Source organism: Hemicordylus capensis, chromosome 12 (assembly GCF_027244095.1).
Source record: "Hemicordylus capensis ecotype Gifberg chromosome 12, rHemCap1.1.pri, whole genome shotgun sequence".
In the NCBI taxonomy this organism is placed as follows: Eukaryota; Metazoa; Chordata; class Lepidosauria; order Squamata; family Cordylidae; genus Hemicordylus; species Hemicordylus capensis.
Window position 1 is genome coordinate 10,111,167 of NC_069668.1, and position 23,870 is coordinate 10,135,036.

A 23,870-nucleotide genomic window follows, 5' to 3' on the forward strand; every position below is an offset into this window, starting at 1 on the left:
TAACTTTGACACTTTGTAACTTTGACCCATCCACCCTTTCACTCTTGTAACTTTGTAACTTTGACACTTTGACACTTTGACACTTTGTAACTTTGACCCACTGCCCCTTTGTAACTTTGTAACTTTGACACTTTGTAACTTTGACCCACTGCCCCATTGTAACTTTGTAACTTTGACACTTTGTAACTTTGACCCACTGCCCCATTGTAACTTTGTAACTTTGACACTTTGTAACTTTGACCCACTGCCCCATTGTAACTTTGACCCACTGCCCCATTGTAACTTTGACACTTTGTAACTTTGACCCACTGCCCCATTGTAACTTTGACCCACTGCCCCATTGTAACTTTGACCCACTGCCCCATTGTAACTTTGACACTTTGTAACTTTGACCCACTGCCCCATTGTAACTTTGACACTTTGACACTTTGTAACTTTGACCCACTGCCCCATTGTAACTTTGACACTTTGTAACTTTGACCCACTGCCCCATTGTAACTTTGTAACTTTGTAACTTTGACCCATTGTAACTTTGTAACTTTGACCCACTGCCCCATTGTAACTTTGTAACTTTGTAACTTTGACCCACTGCCCCATTGTAACTTTGACACTTTGTAACTTTGACCCACTGCCCCATTGTAACTTTGTAACTTTGTAACTTTGACCCACTGCCCCTTTGTAACTTTGTAACTTTGTAACTTTGACCCACTGCCCCTTTGTAACTTTGTAACTTTGTAACTTTGACCCACTGCCCCTTTGTAACTTTGTAACTTTGTAACTTTGTAACTTTGTAACTTTGTAACTTTGTAACTTTGTAACTTTGTAACTTTGTAACTTTGTAACTTTGTAACTTTGTAACTTTGACCCACTGCCCCTTTGACCCACTGCCCCTTTGACCCACTGCCCCTTTGACCCACTGCCCCTTTGACCCACTGCCCCTTTGACCCACTGCCCCTTTGACCCTTTGTAACTTTGCCCCATTGACCCATCCATGGGTTGAGACCGAGAACCCAGTGTGTTTTACCTGTCAGGCTCTTGCCGTGACTGGTCAGAAATGGGCCCTGACTGAAAGATTTAAAAGGCCAAAGGTTCGAAAGAACTGAATCCATATGACCTCGACCGGTCAAGCTTTGACCCCCCCAGCTATCGGACTGAATTGCTATTATTGACCAACAGGTTACTATCTACTTGGTAGACGATAGCCAATTTTGTATGTACCAAGGAGGAGAAAACTTTATAGTTCAAAGATACTTTATTGAATTCTGCAGCGTTAACAAAGTGGCCGTCTAGGGGATAGCTCCCAAAGACAAGACGGACCTAAGATGGTGTCCGTCCAAAGCTTTTATACAACAATTGATACATCTGAATACATCATCATTCACAACAAGCCAGCCAGGTAGTCGGGCCGGACAACTCCATATTAGGCCAACAGGCTTACAATACTACCATTGTTAAAGGAGTGCTTATGCAGCTTTCGAGGAGGCAGTTCAGATACCAGCATCATCACCTCTCCTGACCAGTAGGCTAGAACAAAGCAAGGCATAGAGAATACATACTATGTTGCAAGTTACAAGGTCTGCAAGGCACAGAGTATGAAAACCAAAGCATACTAAGCAGATTCTTTCCCACTGACATACATTCAGGAATACAAGATGGAGGGGACTCTTGCTCTCTTCAGCTACCATCCAAATGGTGTAGCAAGAGCTCAGTTCTCCATTAACTATATACCCTAGGATCAATACATATAGATCAATATGAAATGCTTAGATTTACAGGTAACATTCCCCCCTTGAGGCCAAAAAGTGCTACCACATGCTCCTTTTTCAAGCCTCACTATCACACTCATGAAGATATTGCGCTACCTCAGGCGTTGGCTTTGGCATGCTCCGTGTATTACCCATAGACATCATTATGGAAATCAAAATACAACAGCATACAGTAACAAGCATGACCAACACTGCTCCACCAAACACATATCCAGGAATCTTTACCATACTAAGTCTACAGTGGGTATTGAAAAGAATCACCCCCTTTGATAGACCTTAAATTCTGGTTCCCTTACATCCTGAAATGAAAACACAAAGAAAATTCCCTTCACCAGCTGTACTTATCCAATGCAACCTATAACATCCAACTGAAAAACACCACAATTACAGTCCAGAAAAAGTGTCAGAAATAAAAAACAAGAATCCACATGAGGACGTTCACTTTTTTCTCCTTCAGCCACTGTGTGGTCAATTTTGCTGTGTGCTTCGGATCGTTGTCATGTTGAAAGGTGAATCTTCTGCCCATCCTCAACTGTCTGGCAGCGGGTAGCAGGTTTTCTTCCAGAATCTGACGGTATTTTGCCCCATCCATTTTTCCTTCTACCCTAACGAGAGCCCCAGTCCCTGAGGCAGAGAAACACCCCCACAACAGGATGCTGCCACCTCCATGCTTCACTGTAGGTATGGTGTGTTGTGGATGGTGAGCTGCGTTGGATTTACGCCAGGTGTACTGTTTGGTGTTGAGGCCAAATAGTTCAATCTTGGTCTCATCTGACCATAAGACCTTTTTCCATTTGGCATCAGAATCTTCAAGGTGCCTTCTGGCAAAGCTGAAACGAGCTTTAATGTGGCCTTTCTTGAGAAGTGGCTTTCTCCTTGCGACCCTCCCGAACAAGCCACATTTTTTCCACAACACACCATACCTACAGTGAAGCATGGAGGTGGCAGCATCCTGTTGTGGGGGTGTTTCTCTGCCTCAGGGACTGGGGCTCTCGTTAGGGTAGAAGGAAAAATGGATGGGGCAAAATACCGTCAGATTCTGGAAGAAAACCTGCTACCCTCTGCCAGACAGTTGAGGATGGGCAGAAGATTCACCTTTCAACATGACAACGATCCGAAGCACACAGCAAAATTGACCACACAGTGGCTGAAGGAGAAAAAAGTGAACGTCCTCATGTGGCCCAGTCAGAGCCCAGACCTAAATCCCATAGAAAATCTGTGGGGAGATTTGAAGATAGCAGTCCACCAACACCTACCATCCAATGTGACCGAACTTGAACAGTTCTGTATGGAGGAGTGGGCAAATATTGCTCCGTCTAGATGTGCAAGGTTGATAGAGAAGTATCCCAGCAGACTCAAGGCTGTTATTAAAGCAAAAGGTGGTTCAACAAAATATTGACACTGGGGGGGTGATCCTTTTTCAATCTCAGTAATTCTTGTTTTTTATTTCTGACACTTGTTCTGGACTGTAATTGTGATGTTTTTCAGTTGGATGTTATAGGTTGCATTGGATAAGTACAGCTGGTGAAGGGAATTTTCTTTGTGTTTTCATTTCAGGATGTAAGGGAACCAGAATTTAAGGTCTATCAAAGGGGGTGATTCTTTTCAATACCCACTGTATCTCCTGAGATAACCTTCTTTGGCAATTTAGGTAGAACGTCTGTCCCTACATGGGTGTCCTGGGGTGTTTATCTAAGAATCTGAACCTGGAAAGCCTGATTTCAGGACCCATACTAACCATGGGTTAGCTCTTTTATCCAAACCACATAAGTATGGGCTTTGGTTTTGTTCTGTCTATAACAGATAAAACCCTCTGGTGGTTCTCTGAATCTTGCCGTTAACATTTCCCAACACACCACATAAGGCCAGTATCAAAACTATCATACATTTTTTCAATCATAATCAGTCCCAAAATTGTCGAGAATGCATACACAACATCAATAGCATGTACAGCCGCGTTCCAAGCCAATTCCATTTCACCAGAAATACCTGCCACATTCCTTTCTGTGTCTGACATTCCAATTCCAGGAATGATTGTGCAGAGAGCTTAATGGAGCCAAGGGCCTCCGGTGATTAATGGATTATTAGCTCATGGAAAGCAATGGCAATGATAAAGAGTATCATTTTGGAATCAGGTATACTTACAGTCACATCAGATAACAAGTATATAGGTGCTCAGGAAATTAACTTTAGCTAGCCAGTTTTCTCACATCCAGAACAGGCCTAAGAAGTCTCAAATAATGTCCGTAGGGCACAAAAGAACTTTCAAGTTGGAGAAAGGTGCAGACTTGGGTAAGGTGCCTTGGGTAGGACAGTAAGATGATTGGCACAGGATGTAGGCATCTTCTGATCTCCCCCACAGTACCCACCAGTCTGAGTTCCGCAATAATAGCAGCACATCGTCACCACAAGGAAGTGGAGCAAATCAACAAATCAACTCCCACCCCCCTTAGTAGCTTCTTGAGATAGCAAATAATCCAGGGGCAGTTGGATATTTGGGTAGCATGTTAGCCATCAGGCACTCCTCAGGTATCTGGCGTCAAATCTTCACCCACAGCACTCTGGGACGCAGGAGGAGCAGGAACAGGAAACTTGCATCAGGGCCTCTTCCTTGAACACAGGACAGGGCTGCCGATGGACGTTCCATCACCATTGGCCTAGACTGGAAACGCAAACGGGGACCCTCCTCAGGCAACTGCTGTTGACGGCGGGCATCCCAGCCTGCTCCAGGTCAGAGTTGTCCTCTGGGGACTTCCTTGACAATTGGATGGAAGAATCCAGGACCAGGTACTCCTTCCCTCGCACTTGACCATTGTTCCGGGTCGGTTGCACACCTGCTTACTTGGGAGAAAGATAGGCAAGTGAGTTACCAACAATACCCTCCCCTGGGTAGGGATAGCGTCCTGGGATCAGGTCCCTGGCAACACAAGTGGGTGACTGCTGACAAAGTCTGGTTTCCATGTAGCCTCATGACAACCCTTTGAGGCAGGCCAGGCCAGGTTGTGAGAGAAGTGACTGCAAGTGTCTTGGTCGAATGAGGACCTGAACCCGGGTCTCCCCGGTTCCAGTTCAACACTCTAACCAGTACACTGTGTTGGCTGCCAACATACTCACGGACTTCTGTCAGGGCATTCGATCTCCGTCCAGTGTACCTGACTTGATTCTCCATAAAAGGATGATCCGTCAGTAACATCTAGCCTTGGGGATCTTCACCATCCCCATCTAAGCCACGTGCAAATAATGTTCCAGCTCTCCGTCTTCAGCCTCATACCCTGTTTCCCCGAAAGTAAGACCTAGCAGTAATTTCTGATGTACCGCTAATTGCCCTAGTGCATTTTTTTGAGCTAAAATTAATATAAGACACTGTCTTATTTTCGGGGAAACACGATAATTAACAAGTCACTGATGGATACAAGTTTGGGTTTGACATTCTGTAAAGTGAAAACAACCTTTCCAGACAAGGAAAAAGATAGCCCACACAGGACAAGTCAATCCCTGCCCTCTGTCAACCCACAGCTTGGGCGTTACCTGACTTGGCATGTCCAGTGAGATACTATACCTTGGTAAAGTAGGATTGTTTACTACACAAATTACACAGGCGGTTGCCACATGTTCTGCAAAAGGGTACATCCAAGCGGCACAAAAGTGTCTTTGTATTGACAAGGAAAAACCTAAGGATTGGTTCTGGAAGAATTCCAGATCCACCAGCCATCCTCTTCTAAATGCGCCCCCTGCTGTGATGCAAAGTCAATGTCCTTTTTCTGAATATGTGGGGGGTTGTGCCAAGATAGTGAGCACAGGAATCAAAGAGTCTTGGAAACAGGAATAGAGGGAGCAGCGGTTTTAGCTGCAGCATCTGCCATCCAATTACCCTTTGTCACTGGGTCATTTCCCTCTGGTGGCCTCTGCTATGGATGACTGCAACCTCTTCTAGTAGTGTAACAGCAGTCTAGAGTTCTGATATCTGTGCCCCATACTTTACTTCCTTGTTTCCCACTGTTAAAAATCTTCTTCCTTTCCAAGTGGCCCCATGTGTTGTGTAAAAATTACCTTGAAGGTGATGAGCTCTGCAAGCTCTGCTGAGATACCCGGAGAAAGAGATTTCACCACCAGAACTTCATGGTCAGTCACTACTCTGTAGCCAGCTTACATTGTCCATCTTACATGAAGCTGCCTCCATCTGTGTACAGATCAATGTCTGCATTTTGGAGAGGTTCATCTTTAAGGTCAGGACGGCTTGGCATAGATGCAGTCCACAGCTTGCAAGCAATCATGTTCTTGGTCTTCTGTAGGCTCAAAAGAAAGTAAAGTAGCTGGATTAAGAACAAAAGTAGTAGCCATGGAAACCCCAGGATTCCCCACCAAAGTCACATGATATTTGGTCATGTGTGAGGGAGTCAGCCATCTAATTGCACACACAAAAAGACTAATCCCCTTTAGCTGGGAAGTTTCTAAGGTGAATTGCAAACCAGTACTTTGGAACTCCCTGCCACTTGCAGGAGTGATAAAACCAAAATTTCTCATTTCTTCAAATCTTCCGTCTGGGTTCTGGAATTTGAAGGTTCAACTACTGTGAAGGCAAAGGCAGGGCTGGCGGTGAGACAAATGTAAAACTTAAGCCATAGACCATTTGACAATACTCTTAGTTTACATCAAGATCAGTTAGCAGAAGTATTGCCTAGATACTGCAGAAATATAAAACAATAACTCCATTTGACTATTTGACTTTAAATCCCTTTTTCTTCTCACCCACAATAACAAACTGCTGTTCTACTGTAGTTGGAAGAAACAGGCGAGGGGAGAATTTCCAGTTTGGGCTCCCTGAATTCGACCGACTCCATGTTGGAGACACTTTCCCATGTACAGTCTATACCAGGCCTGCACAACATAAGGCCCGGGGGCCGGATTCGGCCCGCAGAGACGATTTCACTGGCCCCTCAGGGATCCTGCAGCAACACCAGAGCTGGAAAGTGCCTACAGCGCCATCCTGTGCATACGTTCTCAGAAATATGCTCCATGATGTGCCCAGTGAGGCTTACTCCCATGTAAGCATGCCTAGCATTGCAGCCTGAAAGCAACAACAGTTTAGGGAGGGGAGAGGACTTGGCATTTGTTTGGGGCTGGCAGGCACTCTAGAGGCCCCACCCATTGAGCACAAGGACAGCACCTATTCTCTGACCACTATCCTTGGCTAAAACTATGGGTCCAGTGACGGGGGGATAGATGCACAAGTAACTAGTATAATCATTTAAATTTGAATGTCATAATGTGCTAAAGACTGGATCTCGGCCCCTGCACTCCACATTGTGGATGGTTCCGGCCCACTAGGGCATTTGAGTTGTGCAGCCCTGGTCTATACAGAGAAACTTAAACAAAGTTAGAGGAACCTAAGAGCCCCCGCCCCCCCTTTCTCTCTTGCCAAGGAGATATCCCTGCTGGGTGCATCGATACACTCACACAAAGCTGTCCCATATACAGTCTCCCTTGAGCTCAAGAAAGTATCACAGGCTTGTAGTTCCACAAAAGTCAGCAATACAGTGGAAAATAACATTTGGCAAAACACAACTGCATCGGAATGACAGAGACAACACCATCAATTTGACATTGGGAGGACCTGCAAAGAAGGAAAACCTCAGCATCATCCCAGTTGGCCAGTTGGGCCTGCCGAAAGTTCCCTCCGCCGCTCAGGCCACAACCAATTTCTCAAGTGATACACAGTAACTGAATTCTGATATCAGAGCAAGTTCTACATATTCACAAACACAACAAAAGTCCCATCTGCACAGAGATGGTGGGGTTTTTGGCCCCAGCTCACTGCATTTCAACAAAAGGAGGAATCCTGCACAGGACGAAACAGGAATAAAGTTTTCAGGAACAAAATCTTCACTGGAGCCTCTCTGGGCTCCCGCTCAAAACACACACACATCACCCCTGGAATTAACATAAGGCTTTAATACACACAGTCACACTACATTCTCGTGTGAACAAAACAATGCTGTGGTTTTAACATGTTTAAGGCTTACAGAACAGAAAACATCCATTTTCAAGTAGCCTGTAAATCTACACCTTTTGTTCTTCAGAATCACAGAGGATTTTATAATAGGGATGTGCAAAAAATTTCGGGCACAGATCGATCTGTGCCCGAAACGAGCAATTTTGGGTGATTCGGGGCCGAACTGAATCACCCCCGATGCCCCCCGATATTTTTCGGGGCCGAGCCGAATCACCCGAATTTCAGGGCCGAAAAATTCGGGTGATTCAGCTCATGACCGATTTTTGGGGAATTTTTGAAGTTTTAGTGAATTTGGGGCAGTTTGGGGGCATAGCATGGGATCTGGGCAAAAAGAGTGGGGTGGGGTGGTAGTGCCTAATGGGTGCAGACTACCACCCCAATTTCAGGGGGATTGGGCAAAGGGCTGATTTTTGGGGAATTTCTGAAGTTTCCGTGTCTTTGGGGCAGATTGGGGCAGAAAGTGGGGCCCGGGGCAGAAGAGTGGGGTGGGGTGGTAGTGTTCAATGGGTGGAGGCTACCACCCCAATTTAAGGGGGATTGGACAAAGGGCTGATTTTTTGGGAATTTTTGAAGTTTTAGTGACTTTGGGGCAGTTTGGGGGCATAGCATGGTATCTGGGCAAAAAGAGTAGGGTGGGGTGGTAGTTCCTAATGGGTGCAGGCTACCACCCCAATTTCAGGGGGATTGGGCAAAGGGCTGATTTTTGGGGAATTTCTGAAGTTTTTGTGTCTTTGGGGCAGATTGGGGCAGAAAGTGGGGCCTGGGGCAGAATAGTGGGGTGGGGTGGTAGTGTCTAATGGGTGGAGGCTACCACCCCAATTTAAGAGGGATTGGACAAAGGGCTGATTTTTTGGGAATTTTTGAAGTTTTTGTGTCTTTGGGGCAGATTGGGGGCAGAAAGTGGATCTGCCCCAAAAGAGTGGGGTGGGCTGGTAGATAGTGCCTAATGGGTGGAGGCTACCACCCCAATTTCAGGGGGATTGGGCAGAGGGCTGATTTTTGGGGAATTTTTGAAATTTTGGTGTCTTTGGCGCAGATTGGGGGCAGAAAGTGGATCTGCCCCAAAAGAGTGGGGTGGGCTGGTAGATAGTGCCTAATGGGTGGAGGCTACCACCCCAATTTCAGGGGGATTGGGCAGAGGGCTGATTTTTTGGGCATTTTTGAAGTTTTGGTGTCTTTGGGGCAGTTTGGGGGCAGAAAGTGGATCTGCCCCAAAAGAATGGGGTGGGGTGGTAGTGCCTAATGGGTGGAGGCTACCACCCCAATTTCAGGGGGATTGGGCAGAGGGCTGATTTTTTGGGAATTTTTGAAGTTTTGGTGTCTTTGGGACAGATTGGGGGCAGAAAGTGGATCTGTCCCGAAAGAGTGGGGTGGGCTGGTAGATAGTGCCTAATGGGTGGAGTCTACCACCCATCCCCAATTTCAGAGTGATTGGGCAGAGGGCTGAATTTTGGTGAATTTCTGAGGTTTTTCTTCATAAGGTGCAGTGTGCTAGATTGATCCATTCATCATATTCTTAGTAAATGAGAGTGTGAAAAAGTGAAAGTGGGGTCATGGGAGTTGTTTAATTGAAAAAAATCTCATTTGCTATCATAGAATGAGAATTCACACCTCAGAAAATAAGGGAATAACATCCCTTCAGAAAAACCTCTGAGGGGACGGGTGAAATTGGGGACGGGTGGTAGCCTCCACCCATTAGGCACTATCTACCAGCCCACCCCACTCTTTTGGGGCAGATCCACTTTCTGCCCCCAATCTGCCCCAAAGACACCAAAATTTCAAAAATTCCCCAAAAATCAGACCTCTGCCCAATCCCCCTGAAATTGGGGTGGTAGCCTCCACCCAATAGGCACTACCACCCCACCCCACTCTTTTGGGGCAGATCCACTTTCTGCCCCCAAATTGCCCCAAAGACACAAAAGCTTCAGAAATTCCCCCAAAATCAGCCCTTTGCCCAATCCCCCTTAAATTGGGGTGGTAGCCTGCACCCATTAGGCACTACCACCCCACCCTACTCTTTTTGCCCAGATCCCATGCTATGCCCCGGAACTCCCCAAAGTCACTAAAACTTCAAAAATTCCCCAAAAATCAGCCCTTTGTCCAATCCCCCTTTAATTGGGGTGGTAGCCTCCACCCATTAGACACTACCACCCCACCCCACTATTCTGCCCCAGGCCCCACTTTCTGCCCCAAAGACACGAAAACTTCAGAAATTCCCCCAAAATCAGCCCTTTGCCCAATCCCCCTGAAATTGGGGTGGTAGCTTCCACCCATTGGGCACTACCACCCCACCCCAATATTTTGCCCCTGGGCCCCTTCCCCCCCCAAATCGATTTGGATTTGGATTAAATCAGAATCCGAACCGAATCAAGGGTGATTCGGGTGGCCCATATTCGGGCACAAAACAGAACAGGGGTGATTCGGTTCGGGTCCCGAACCAAATCACCGAAAATCCAAATTGCACACCCCTATTTTATAACAACTAAACATATTTAGGGCACACAATCATTTAGCCATAAAACTCAGTGAGCAAAGTAACTCAAACAGGGCAAAAGTTATTACAGTCTTTCACAAAACAGTCTGTAATTCAGCTTACCTTCTCTCTGTTAGCTTACAAGTGCCATTCAACCTTTTTATCATTTCCCAACCAAAATTGTTAAGACACTGCACATTCCTTTCTTCCACTACTCCCCCCCCTTCTTTTTCTCCTTTTCTCCCCAACTGCAAGCAGTTGAAGGAAGGAAGAAGGGAAACAAAGCAACCTTTGTTCCCAAGAGGGAGAAGCTACCCAAGAATGTCTGCAAGTTTTCTTAACAGTCGAGGTAGCAGCACAGGAGGAGCCCTGATGTCCCCTGTTGCTGGGCAGCAGAGCTGAGCGGGCAGCTTGAGCCAGCACAGCACGGACACAAAACTCAATCTCCTCCTGACTTGGAATCGGAGCTTGCAAAAGCGCCATGACTCCACCCCCATCTAGCAGCATAGGGGTGACAGTGGCAATGAGACAGAGTAGCAACAGGAGAGATCCACAAGAGACACCTTTCTTTCAGGAGTTCCATCCTGCCTGCATTTCAACAGGGCACGTTAAAGTGCTTTTCCCCTGGCTCCCCCCCCCCCCTTTCCTCTCCGTTGAAGCAGCAAGTAGCTGCTGAGCTTAGAAACCGAACACAGGCATCATGATTTTAGCAAAATGCAATCACCCCTTCCTCTGAATCAGAGTCCTCAGGGAGTGCCTTTGTGCGTAGTGATGCTCCACAATGGTACCAGCTCTTGAGCAGAACAACAATGGCAAAATTGTTTGGTAAGCATATGAGCCTTCTGACAGCCACAGTACTACTCCTGACAGGGCATAGAGCACTGCCATTGATCACGGCAAGACCTAGTCATCCTGCTCTTCCTGAGCTCGATTTCCCCCATACTGATTCCAAGCCTTAAGAATCCTCTGCAACGGGGTGCAAGACGTCTCTTTGCGCTTCGATACACAGGAGCCCATTGCCCTCTCGTTCCGGTCTTACGGCGACCAACCTACTCGGTGCACCCGAGCACCACAGCCTCTCTGCTGCCGGCCTCACTGCACCGTGTTCCCTCCCGCGATGGACTCGGACACGGGAGAACCGGTCAGCCGACCCCTGGTGCCACTGGCAGTTTCCGACCAAGTGGGGATGAGCACCCAACAAATTGCTTGCAACTCGTGGGCCGGGGTCCCCTGGTACTGCACGGCCCCCAGGGATGGCCGGCCAACTCTCCCCAAGCCTTGCCACCCGCAGACTACCCGGGAACCAACCAGTCACGTGCCAGGAATGTCTAGGAGGGACTTGATTTCTCACCTGTGTTCTCGGACCTGTGGAGCAGTATTCGAAAGGTGGAAAGTCTCTCCTCTCTTGGCATCGCTCTAAGGTGCTGGAGGGTGCCTCAAGCCGGCCTCCTCGAAAGCTGGACTCCGGACAAGGGATGCCGGTGCACACTGCCCAGCTGTCGAGGGGACCCAGAGGGGCCGCTCACAGGCCAAGTAGTGCGAGGCTGGCAAACGAGCCCCCAAATGTCAGGAATCGGGTGCAGCTGTGAGCCGATTGGGAGCAGCCGGGTTCTCAGGAGCAGTGCTGGTCTCCCCCTTAGGTTTTTAGAAGGCCACCCCTGTCTTGTTCGTGTAAATGTAGCCGCCGATTTGTAGAGTTCGACAGACTGAGTTTTGCCAGATGTTTGGGCGGCATTGGGGGGGTTTGCTTTGCCCTGGTGTGTCTCTTTTAAAATGAGAGGGTTTGGGGAGGGTTTTTCCACCCGGGACTAAGTTCTTCTGTCTGTCTGTTTATGCTTCAGAAGGTAAGGCAGCCCTGCTGGATCAGGCCCAAGGAGGCCCATCGAGCCCAGCACACAGTGGCCCACCCAATGCCTCTGGGGAGCCCACAGGCAAGAGGTCTGTGCATGCTCCAAGCCACAAGATCGGGGCGGGGGGTGCGTGGGGGGCACGACTTGAGTCCTGACAAGCAGGCACTGCAGCCTGGACCAGCAGCGGGGAACAGCCTGGCCTGAAAGGCTCTCTCCCTCCACCCCTGCCTACTGAACCTGAAGCTGCGCCAGCCTGTCCCCCCCCCCACCCACCCCCCACAGGAGCACCCTGGGAATTGTAGGCAGAGGCTGCCGCTGCACCTTGGCTAGGAAACCCGCTGGCTCTGCTCTCCCCCGGCAAAGCGGCCGCCCGGGGAATCCTCAGCAAGGAACACCCCCCCCCCACACACACACCACCCCCCTTTAACGCCCCGCAACAAAGGTCGCTGGCCTCTTCTAGGGGGCGACAGAAGAGTCACGCTGTTGGGAGAGGCTGACCTTTCGCAGGTTTCTGCTCCGGAGAAGCCTCTCGTCAGCGCGGGGAGAGGTGGCGAGGGGGCAGGCTCGGCCAGCGAGGGAGGGGCGCGGACGGGGCTCCTCCGCGGGGCGCGCACCCCCCGCCTGCCGGCGCCCCCGGGCAGGAAGGCCTCAGCTGCCGCGGAGACCATGCCGCCATCTTGGCTACCGGCACGAGATAGGCCGGACTTCCGTCGAAGCCGCGCAGCTCCCACCGTTGCTCATAGCAACGGCCCTGCGTGCCGACCAGAGATACAAGAGTACAGCGGTGCTATTGGCTGAGGGAGACTAGCGTCACGCCCGGGGGACGTCGCCGGCACGCCCGGCTTGTTCTTTGGTTGCTAAGCGACCGCTGGAGGCGTGTCATTACAGTTCAGGCCGGTGCAATTTAGCCCACCCACCCCAGCTGTTTTTGGACTACAACTCCCGAAATCCCCAGCCACAGCGGCCAATAACCAGGGATTAGGGGAGTTGTAGGTCATCATCTGAAGGAAATGCCTGTTCCAGAGTGCGTCGCTCTAGGATGGAAAGAAGCCATTCTTTATGGTGCTGAAGGCTCTGGCGGCACACGGCGATGTCGTCATAAGTGCGCGCCGAGAGAGACTGCGCTGATTTCCAGCGAGTGCGTGGGCTTGCGAGGGTGGAGAAAGTCCCGTGCGAACCATGGGGGGCCGGCGTGCACTGCACTTCGTGTTCAAAGTCGGCGACCGAGCGCAGACGGCACGCTTCTACCGGGAGCTACTGGGCATGCGCGTGAGTGGCGGGACGTGGGGGCCCTTACAGGGCCTGAGGAAGGGCATGACAGGTGACGTCAGAGGCTACGGGTGCCTCGCGGGTCCTAGTGTCCCAGAAGCGCGTAGTAGCTACGGGTGGTGCCTACGGCCAATCTTCCCAGTGTGCGCCTGTCTGATTTGCTAACTGGGCAAAGAGGTATCTTGTATCTGTTATTACTGTGAGCCGTCTGGAGCAGTGTAAATATTTTAAATAAATAATCAATAATCAATTTTGCAAGTGGAGATTATTGCGAGTCCAGACTGCATCCAGCCCCAGCACAGCACCCACAGCCCGCTATAGGGAGATCTTGCTTGGCTGCTGCTCCTTGCTGCTTCCTTACAGGGACTAATCAGTGTTCCCTCTAACAGAGGTTCTCAGATGATGATGATGATGATTTTACATTTATATCCCGCTCTTCCTCCAAGGAGGAGCCCAGAGCACAGCTTGAGTTTCTCTTTCACAACAACCCTGTGAAGTAGGTCAGGCTGAGAGAGAAGTGACTGGCCCAGAGTCACCCCAGCTAGTTTCATGGCTGAATGAGGATTTGAACTTGGGTCTCCCCAGTCCTAGTCCAGCACTCTAACCACTACACCATGCTGGCACGATGTTGTTGACACCGACTTGACGGCACTTAATCAATCAGTTGAATAATTACAATAATATACCAATGACTGACTGATTGATTAAGTGCCGTCGAATCAGTATCAACTCTTAGCAACCACCCAGATCAGGGCTGTTCAACTTTGGCCCTCCTGCAGATGTTGGCCTACAACTCCCATAATCCCTGGCTATGGGCCACTGTGGTTGGGGATTATGGGAGTTGTGATCCAATAAATGAATAATTAAACAATAAAAATAAAAACAGCTCTAGGGCCAAAGTTGAGCAGACCTGACCTAGATAGATTCTCTCCAGGATGCTCTGTCTTCAGCTTGGCCTTTAAGGTCTCTCAGTGGTGCCTTCATGGCTGTCTGTCATTCATTCAATTTCTATACCGCCCTTCCAAAAATGGCTCAGGGTGGTTTACACAGAGATCTAATAAATAAGATGGCTCCCTGTCCCCAAAGGGCTCACACTCTAAAAAGAAACATAAGATAGACACCAGCAACAGTCACTGGAGGGATGCTGTGCTGGGGGTGGAGAGGGCCAGTTACTCTCCCCCTGCTCAATAAAGAGAATCACCACATTAATAGGTGCCTCTTTGCCAAGTTAGCAGGGGTTATCAAGTCCATCCACCTTGCTGCTGGTCATCCTCTTCTTCTCTTCCCTTCCACTTTTCCCAGCATGATGGACTTCTCGAGGGAGCTGGGTCTTCGCATCATGTGTCCGAAGTAGGATAGTTTGAGCCTGGTCATTTGTGCCTGGAGTGAACATTCTGGGTTGATTTGTTCTAGGATCCACTGGTTTGTTTTCTTGGCTGTCCATAGTCTCTTCAAAGGTCTTCTCCAGCACCCAATTTCAAAAGCATCCATGCTTTTTCTATCTTGCTTCTTCAAAGTCTAGCTTTCGCATCCTTAGAGTGTCACGGGGAAAACCATTGTCCAGATGATTCTAATCTTTGTAGATATAGACACATCATGGCATCCAAATATCCTTTCCAAGGACTTCATTGCAACATTGACTGATTTATTGATTAAGTGCCATAAAGTCGGTGTTGTCTCTTAGCGACCACAGAGATAGATTCTCTCCAGGATGATCTGTCTTCAGCTTGGCCTTTAAGGTTTTCAGTGGGGCATTCATTGCAGTCATAATCGAGTCCATGCACCTTGCTGCTGGTCGTCCTCTTCTTCTCTTGCAATACTACAACTCCCATAGTCCCCAGCCACAGTGGCCAATAGCCAGGGCCAACATCTGCAGGGGCCCCAAAGTTGAGCAGCATTGCCTCAGGCCCTGGGTCAGCTGTGGGGCGGGGGGGGGACACCTTTCAGGAAGGGACTGAGATGGCCCCACATATGATCTGTCTACTGCTTTCCTTGAACCGACAGGTTCTGAGACACGAAGAATTTGAAGAAGGCTGCAAGGCCACTTGTAATGGGTATGTCGACTCCGTCTCTTTGTTTCCAATCAAAGCTTATGGTTTTGAGGGAGTATATCGAGTCTCTGGACATTGGTAACCAGTTGCTGGGGTCAGCAAAAAATACAGATATGTGTTACAGCTTCAGCGAGGGAAGGGGAAAGGGAGATTGGGTGGGAGAAACAGAGCAGGGAGCTGTGTGCTTTTGTTGAGAAGGGGAGGCTGAGGAACATAGGAAGCTGTTGTATACTGAGTCAGACCACTGGTCTATCTAGTTCCATATTGTCTTCACAGACTGGCAGCGGCTTCTCCCAGGTTGCAGGCAGGAATCTCTCTCAGCCCTATTTTGGAGATGCTGCCAGAGAGGGAACTTGGAGCCTAGATGTTCTTCCCAGAGCAGCCCCATTATCCCTTAAGGGGAAGATCTTCCAGTGCTCACACTTTTGGTCTCCCATTTATATGCAACCAGGGTGGACCCTGCTTAGCTAAGGGGACAAGTCATGCTTGCGACCAGCAGACCAGCAGCTGGAGGAAGGGAGCTGTAATGGACACTTTCCTGGGTTTCTTTTAATGTTCTGTCCAATTCTTTGCAGCCCTTATGACGGCAAATGGAGTAAGACAATGGTGGGGTATGGTCCTGAAGATGAGCACTTTGTTGCAGAGTTAACCTACAATTATGGAATTGGAGACTACCGTCTTGGCAATGATTTCCAGGTAGGCATTGCTTCCCAAGATGACCTGGTTGTTTGGAGTTCAGAAGAACCACACGTGCCGTTCTGAATCCCCTTGGAGGATGGGTGGGGTTAAAAATAAAAACCCCAAGAAGGCGGTGATCAGTGTTCCCTCGAACAGGGATTCCCAGCTGTTGTGGACTACAACTCCCAGAATCCCCAGCTGCAAGGGCTTTTGCTTGGGGATTCTGGGAGTTGTAGTCCACAACATCTGGGAACTCCTGTGAGAGGGAAACACTGACGGTGAGGGTAGGTGACGTCTCCTCCCTGCAACCAGCATACTCGCTGTTCTCCCTGTCTTCTCTCAGTATTCTGGGGTCTGCTTGTGTTTTCTGGCCATGCCAGGGGCTGACTGTGGTGTCCAGCCAGGCGGTGAAGAACGCCAAAAAACTGGAGTGGCCACTCAAGGAGATTTCAGGAGGCACCTATCGAGTAGAAGCACCGGGAGGCTATGTCTTTTTCTTGGAAGACAAAGAATCGCCCAAGCCAGGTAGAGAGTGTGTTGCGTCGCCCAGCTACAAGCACCCGGCTTTGCTCCTGGTTCTGGCTTTTACTGGTTCGGATCACGATTAGGGTTAATCTGGGGAGGGCTGGGACCTTCTGAGCCTGTGCAGCTCTGAGGTCTGTCTGGATGGGGAGGGGGAAGAGTAGAAACCGCCAGCCAAGTATCAACTGGCAGCGCCTACAAACATTCACTTCTGCCTCCTTTCCCTGGTTGGGAAAAGAAACCTCCATGCGAGGGATTCTCAGCCTCGGGGACTACAACTCCCAGCATTCCCAGCTGCAATGACAAAAGGCCTTCAGAAGCTGCCTCAGGAACATAGGAAGCTGCTGTATACTGAGTCCGACCCTTGGTCTAGCTAGCTCAGTATTGTCTTCACAGACTGGCAGCAGCTTCTCCAGGGTTGCAGGCAGGAATCTCTCTCAGCCCTGCCTTGGAGAAGCTGCCAGGGAGGGAACTTGGGACCTAGATGCTCTTCCCAGAGCGGCCCCATTATCCCCTGAGGGGAATCTCTTACGGTGCTCACACTTCCAGTCTCCCATTCAAATGCAACCAGGGCAGATCCTGCTGAGCTAAGGGGCCAAGTCCTGCTTGCTCCCACAAGACCAGCTCTCCTTCCCTTGGGCGTTGCAATTCAATCACATCTGAGAACCCTGGCCGTGTGTCAAAACCCACCCCGAGTTCTTGGGCTCTTCCAGATCCCGTGCTGAAGGTCACGCTCGCTGTGTCCAGGCTTCAGACCTCCGTCAACTACTGGTCGAAACTGCTGGGCATGAAGGTGTACGAAACGGATGAAGGCCTGCAGAAAGCTTTGCTCGGCTACGCGGATAACCAGGTAGGTTGGGCGGGGTGTAACGTTCATGAGTGGTTCCTCGGTGCAGCCCCTGTGCTTTTCTGGCTAGTAGGATTTGGCTTTGGCTACTGGCCAGAGGCTCACCAGTTGCTGAGAGGCTGTGTCTCCCTCTTGGCAAGCACTCCATCACAACTGGCAAAAGAAGACTGGCTGATAAAAATTTTGGAATATGCCCAGATGGCAAAGCTTACAGCACTTACAAGAGACGAAAATTTGGAATGTTTCAAAGAAGATTGGGAACCATTTTTGCTTTCCTTAAAGAATTATTTTTCTAATAATAATAATTATTATTATTATTATTATGCTTCATGCACTCCCGGGAAGCGGGGGGCAGCCTTTAAGGGGCATTATTAATTATTATTATATTTTCTTTCAGTAGGGTTTGAAATATAGTAATAATAGCAGGTTGGGTTGGGTCAAATCGAGTAGTAATATGGAGTATGTATGTTTTGAATTATTATAGCAATGGTTTATATGTATAGTTATTGTGAACCATGCAGATAGGCAAGTGGGAAGTCAATATTCACTTATGTGTAGAATTAGATAAATGAATGCCATTTGAATGTAAAAGCTATTGTAAAATGGGGAAGAAAAAACAACAACTGGCAGGTGCTGTGTGTGTAGGGTGGGAGCAAGGTCTCTTGTGTGGGCAGATCCAGTGCTGAGGGTCACCTTGGCTGAGTCTAGTCTACAGATCTAGGCTCTGTCCCTGGCAGCATCTCCAGGTAGGGCTGCTGCCAGTCGGAGCTGATGATCCTGAGCTCAATGGACCAAGGGTCTGACTCAGCATATGGCAGCTTCCTCTGTTCCTAGCCCAGGGACAGCTGGGAGAAGGGGGGCGGGTTGCAGTGAACTGGATGAGCCTGGCTGGGCCGCCTTCTCTGCTTCCTTGCTTCCCTCACGTTTTTTTGGTTCTCCCTCGCAGTGTAAGCTGGAGCTGCTGGGTCTTGGCCAGGCCGTGGATCACGGGACCGCCTTTGGGCGCATTGCCTTCTCCTGCCCGAAGGAAGAGGTGAGCCCCCACGTCGGCCCCTGCGGGAGACGGGCCTCACCGAGTCCCCTGGAGCCTCTGAGCGTGACGTTGGGGATGTCCTTCCTGTTCTGTTCTGACTCCTCCTGGGCGGGAAGTGAAGGGCCCGAGTGGAGCCTGTGCGTGACTGGCTTCATGCACTCCCGGGAGGCGGGGGGCGGCCTTTAAGGGGCAGGGAGGGTGCCCTGACTTGCCTCGCCACTATGCTGTCCACTGTGGTCTTCTTTGGCATCTCACATTTTCTGGTATACTACTCTTGAACCTGGAGGTTCCATTCAGCTATCCTGTCCGCCAATAGAATTCTCCTTCACGAACTTCTCTGCTGTATTCGCTAGAAGCTCTTGCTGCGGCTCTTTTAGCTGTTCCAGGAAACAAAGAAATAGCACAAGGTGTCCAGTATTAAGAGAGAAGTTACCTTGCATTTGTAAGGCATTTCAAAACGGTCCCTCTGTTGTGGATAATCAGGAGCTTGCCAGCTTGGGTCCCCAGAGGGTGCTGGGCACTGTTCCCTCTAACAGGGGTTCCCAGATGTTGTAGACTACAACTCCCAGCATCCCTAGCAGCAGTGGCCTTTGGCTGGGGATTCTGGGAGTTGTGGTCCACAACAGAGGGGACACTGGTGCTGGACTACAACTCCCATCATCCTCAGCCACCGTGGCTGAAGCGATGGGGATGATGGGGGTTGTAGTCCCACAGTATCTGGGAAAACGCCTGAGTTACGGTATTGAGTGTGTGTTAAACTTAATCCGTGGACAGGCAGGGGGTGAATCAATTGAATACTCTGTGTGTGTGTGTGTGTGTGTGTGTGTGTGTGTGTGTGTGTGTGTGTGTGCGCCCCCTAGCTGCCGGCGATCGAAGCCCTGATGAAGAAGGAGAACCAGAAGATCTTGACGCCTCTGGTGAGCCTGGACACCCCAGGGAAAGCAACGGTGCAAGTGGTTATCCTGGCTGACCCCGTGAGTACACGTAGAAACGGCGAGAAGCATGAAGGGGGTTGCTTTGCCTTGCTTCAAAAGATGAGGACAGAAGGCCTTGTCGGGTCTGACAGGAGGGCCGTCTACTCCAGTATCCTGCCTCCCGGCAGACAGCAGCCTGCTCCAGTTGTTTCCCCCCTACCCGGCCAGTTTTCTGGGGTAAACTGCCTCTGGCCATGGGGGCTCCATTGAAGTGTGGCTAGTGGCCAGTGATAGCTCTTGTCTGCCCAGTCCTTGTCTTTATCGGCCGTCCAAGCTTGAGCTCAGCTGCCCCACCTTGTGGCAGTGGGTTCCGCAAGTTCACTCTGCGTTGTGTTCTGCCTGTTCCGAATCTCTTAACCATTCAGCGTTGTTGGGTGACTCTGAGTCTTGTTGGGCTCCTGTCCCCACCAGCCACAGTTTACCACAGCGGGTAAATACCCCTGCTTCTGATTGTAAGCTCCTTTGGGCAGGGACCTGCAGCTTGCTCTTCAGTTATCCTTAAGGCACGACGTCTGGCAACAGTGATGTAGTGATCACCAGCTCGGTTCTCTCTTGCGGGCGGGTGGCCGCCCTGCGATCAGTGGAGTCCAGAATTTGGCTAGCTTATCTCTCCCTCCTTCTCAACCCTCTTCAGGACGGCCACGAAATCTGTTTTGTTGGGGACGAAGCCTTCCGAGAGCTTTCCAAGGTGGATCCAAATGGTGGGAAACTCTTGGATAAGGTGAGTTGGTCTCCCTTTCTGCATTGATTATGGATCGGAGACGGGTGCTGGTCCTGGCTAGGGGCTCTTGTGGGTCTCTCTCAAAGGAGCCTAGTTTTGTAAGCAAGCTGGGAACTCTCTTGGAGAGATTCTCCACTGTCTCTCAGAATTCCCGTTCCCAGAGTCGCTTGCAGGGAGGAGAGAGCCAACACAGCCGCACAGTTTATCTTTGTTGCCTACATCTCTGTGGCTGGACGGTCCCACGTTCCGGGTGAGAACCTCATGGCTTTTTCAGAATGGCTGCTTAGAAAGCAGCCATATACTGAGTCCAACCCTGGGTCCATCTAGCTCAGTGTTGTCTACCCAGTCTGGCAGCGGCTTCTCCAAGGTTGCAGGCAGGACTCTCTCCCAGCCATATCTTGGAGATGCTGCCAGGGAGGGAACTTGGAACCTAGATGCTCTTCCCAGAGCGGCTCCATCCCCTAAGGGGAATATCTTACAGGGCTCACACATTGAATGGGTGTGTAGGCTTTGCTCTGCATTCATGAGATCTAGAAAAATTAACAAGTACACCTTCTTGGTGTCAGAGGGAGGGACTAACAGGTGTAAAGTTCTAGTCCCCTAGATAACGTTCAGGCTGAGTTGTATACCAGATATGCTGATCGGGTGTTCATTAACACCTGTGGAAACAAATAGGAACCGAGGAAGCAGCCATATACTAAGTCAGACCCTTGGTCCATCTCGCTCAGTATTGTCAACCCAGACTGGCAGTGGCTTCTCCAAGGTGGCAGGCAGGAATCTCTCTCTCTCTGCCCGATCTTGAAGATGCTGCCAGGGAGGGAACTGGGAACCTAGATGCGCTTCCCAGAGCGGCTCCATCCCGAGGGGAATCTCTTCCAGTGCTCACATGTCTAGTCTCCCTTTCGTATGCAACCAGGGTGGACCTTGTGCAGTGTAGAGGCACACAGCCCCTCTCTGCTCTTGGAAGGGCTGCCGTGAATTCACTCCTCGTTCTCCCGGCCTCATGGTCTTTCTCTCCCGCAGGCGATGGAGGCGGACAAAAGCGCCGAGTGGTACGCGGAGCATAAGCGGCCCAAGCCTTCTGCGGCGCCTGTCGGGGAGTAGGAAACGAGGAGGGCAGGCGGACCTCCTGGTCTTGTGGAAGAGAATTGCTGTTGCGGCTTCGGCTGCTTTTCTGTCTCCAAACGGTTATTGGTTAAAGGAAACTGACGCCATCTCTCCTGCCTCTGTTTTTGTGTCAATGCTTCTGCTCCAGGCAGGTGCAGAAAGACCTTTCAGCAATCAAAGTGTATGTGTACACACACACACACCTACCTTCCCTCTCTGCGTTTCAAGCAAGCAGCTCCTGTGTATACTTTAGGCCTAGGCTAAACTGAGGTTTTTTTGGAAGTTGACTACTAGAGCTGTGAATGTCTATTCTTGAAGCACTATCAAACCGTGTGCAGGCCTGCTCGTAGAGAGAGAGAGAGAGAGAGAGAGAGAGAGAGAGAGAGAGAGAGAGAGAGAAAGAATTAACAAGGGTGTATTAGGAAGGGTCTCACTCACCAAGTCGGGGTTCTCAGCCTGGGTCTTCAAATGTTGTCGCACTACAACTCCCATCATCCCCAGCCCCAGCGGTCTTGGGAGCTGTAGTCCCATGTTAGTGGGGGGAGCCCAGCTGGAGAACAGCCGCTGCCGTTTTATATACTGCTTCTTGGCCAAGTTCTCAACGTGGTGTACATCGGAAAAACCAATGGGATGGCTCCCTGTCCCCAAAGGGCTCTCAGCCTCAGGGAGACCCTAGCAGCAGCAGGAGGGATGGTATGCCGGGGCTGGAGACGGCCAGCTGCTCTCCCCCACTCGCTGAAAAGAGAATCGCCACGTTCAAAGGGGCCTCTTTGTTCAGCCTGCAAGGGTGACATAGGAACATAGGAGCACGTGGTGTGTTTTTCATGCCTGAAAACGTGCCCCTCTTTCAACCACTGCCCAGCCGAAAGGGTGAGCAGCAGTTTTGCTTTCTCCTTTTGGGGTGACCAAGAGCACGCTCCCCAAAGAAGCCAGACGCTAAATTCTGTTCTCACCCCACAGTTCTGTTTGCTGGCCAGGAACAGTGAAGGTTCTCTCCTGGAAAGTTGCGAGGGAGGGATTCGGAGCAGGCGGACGGGGGCCGGCTTCATGTTTCCACAGGGCGCTGCTTTGGCTTCCAGGCGCAACAGGTCCCTTCTCTTGAAGCAGGCATGGCCTCCAGCAGGCAAACCTGTCCCTGTGGCAGCGGGTGACGCCACCAGCTCGGCTCCGCTGCATCAACGGAGCCAGGCTGGAGAGCCGCCTGCCAGGCGTTTGATTTCTACCTTTTTGATTTTGTGCACCACGAAAGGGCTCCAAGGGTTCTTCTCCTCTGGCTCTGCCGCTCAGATTGCGATCTCCAGGCTGGCCGGAGCGAACAAAGGAACACCTTGATCTGAGTTGGGGTTTGCCTTGCTTTCGAGAAAAGGTGTTTCCCTTTCAAGTGGGAATTTTGGAAGGCCGGAGGCGGGGGGGGGGGGGGAGGAGAGGGCTCCAGAGCAAAGCAGGGTTATGCAGAGGAACGTCCCCCCCCCCCATGTTGTCATTACTGCTGTGTAAAAGAGCAGGAGATTTAGGACATAGCCAAAACAGGGGACGGTCTCTTCACTCCTTTATGGCCAACGGTGATCATGTGGATTGCAGAGGAAACCTTGGGTCTCCAGATGCGGTTGGATTAAAGCTCTCCTCCCCTCTGGCCACTGTGGCTGTAGGCCTCGGCGCTGGAAGTTGTAACCCCAAAGACTGAAAAAGGACCTACAGAGGTTCAATCGAATGCCCCAGACAACCCCAAAGAAGCTGCCACCATCTAATAACCTAGAGCCTTCAGTGTGTGTGTGTGTGTGTGTGTGTGTGTGTGTATATGTGTGTGTGTGTATATATATATATATATTTTAAGGATACATGGAAGATAAAAAAAAAAAAGCTATCACTCCTGCTAACTTGGCAAAGAGGCACCTTTTAACGTGGTGATTCTCTTCTATTTAGCAGGGGGAGAGCAACTGGCCCTGTCCACCCCCAGCACATCATCCCTCCAGTGACTGTTGCTGGTGTCTGTCTTATGTTTCTTTTTAGAGTGTGAGCCCTTTGGGGACAGGGAGCCATCTTAATTATGTATTATTTCTCTGTGTAAACCACCCTGAGCCATTTTTGGAAGGGCGGTATAGACATCGAATTAATAATCTATTCAGCCCTAAACAGCTTAGGCCCAGGGTATTTAAGAGAAGGACTTCTCCACCATGAGCCTCACCCCCCATTGAGATCACCTGGAGAGGTTCGTCTGCAGTTGCCACAGGCTCATCTAGTGGCTATCCAGGGATGGGCCTTCTCTATTGCTGCCGTCCCCCCACCCCCCGAGACTCTGAAATGTGCCCCCTGCTGAAATAAGAGCCTCCCCATCCCTGACAACTTTTTAAAAGTCCCTAAAGGCTCTTTTTCTCCCCCAAGCTTTTTAACCAGATTGTGGTTTTTAAGGTTTTCATTTTTAAAATTTGTGTTGTGTTGTTGGAAACTGCCCTGAGACAGGCGTTTGGGGCGGTCTACAAACTCAAGAAACAAACCTGGTGGGACTGTACCACTTCAGCCTAGAAACATCGAAATCTGGTGCTTAAATACTGTGGTGGTGTTTTCA

General features: G+C 50.0%; 1 protein-coding gene and 1 long non-coding RNA gene across 3 annotated transcripts; one reads left to right on the forward strand and one right to left on the reverse strand.

Moving 5' to 3' along the window:
- Nucleotides 1-1,233: 1,233 nt before the first annotated feature.
- Nucleotides 1,234-12,813, reverse strand: LOC128336182 (uncharacterized). The gene is made up of 3 exons (XR_008311842.1): nucleotides 12,601-12,813; nucleotides 5,817-6,052; nucleotides 1,234-4,607 (listed from the first exon to the last, which is right to left on the reverse strand). It is a non-coding gene; the product is annotated as an uncharacterized LOC128336182 (long non-coding RNA).
- A 291-nt stretch (nucleotides 12,814-13,104) lies between these two features.
- On the forward strand, nucleotides 13,105-21,413 carry GLOD4 (glyoxalase domain containing 4). 2 transcript variants are annotated; one of them, XM_053275418.1, is made up of 9 exons: nucleotides 13,118-13,371; nucleotides 15,376-15,425; nucleotides 15,998-16,118; nucleotides 16,481-16,625; nucleotides 17,336-17,472; nucleotides 18,416-18,502; nucleotides 19,363-19,476; nucleotides 20,111-20,197; nucleotides 21,221-21,413. In XM_053275418.1, exons 1-9 carry the CDS (start codon nucleotides 13,282-13,284, stop codon nucleotides 21,299-21,301), a joined length of 912 nt encoding a protein of 303 aa, XP_053131393.1. In that variant the 5' UTR covers nucleotides 13,118-13,281; the 3' UTR covers nucleotides 21,302-21,413. The 2 variants fall into 2 exon arrangements, with proteins under 2 accessions (XP_053131394.1, XP_053131393.1); XM_053275419.1 differs by lacking the exon at nucleotides 18,416-18,502 and having other exon boundaries at nucleotides 13,105-13,371.
- The last annotated feature ends 2,457 nt before the right edge of the window (nucleotides 21,414-23,870 follow it).

Coding starts and splice junctions, on each gene's coding strand:
- GLOD4 (XM_053275418.1), top strand. CDS start 13,282: ATGGGGGGCCGGCGTGCACTGCACTTCGTGTTCAAAGTCGGCGACCGA. Junction 16,119..16,480: donor GTCTTGGCAATGATTTCCAG/GTAGGCATTGCT, acceptor TGGCCATGCCAG/GGGCTGACTGTGGTGTCCAG. Junction 18,503..19,362: donor TCTCCTGCCCGAAGGAAGAG/GTGAGCCCCCAC, acceptor TGCGCCCCCTAG/CTGCCGGCGATCGAAGCCCT.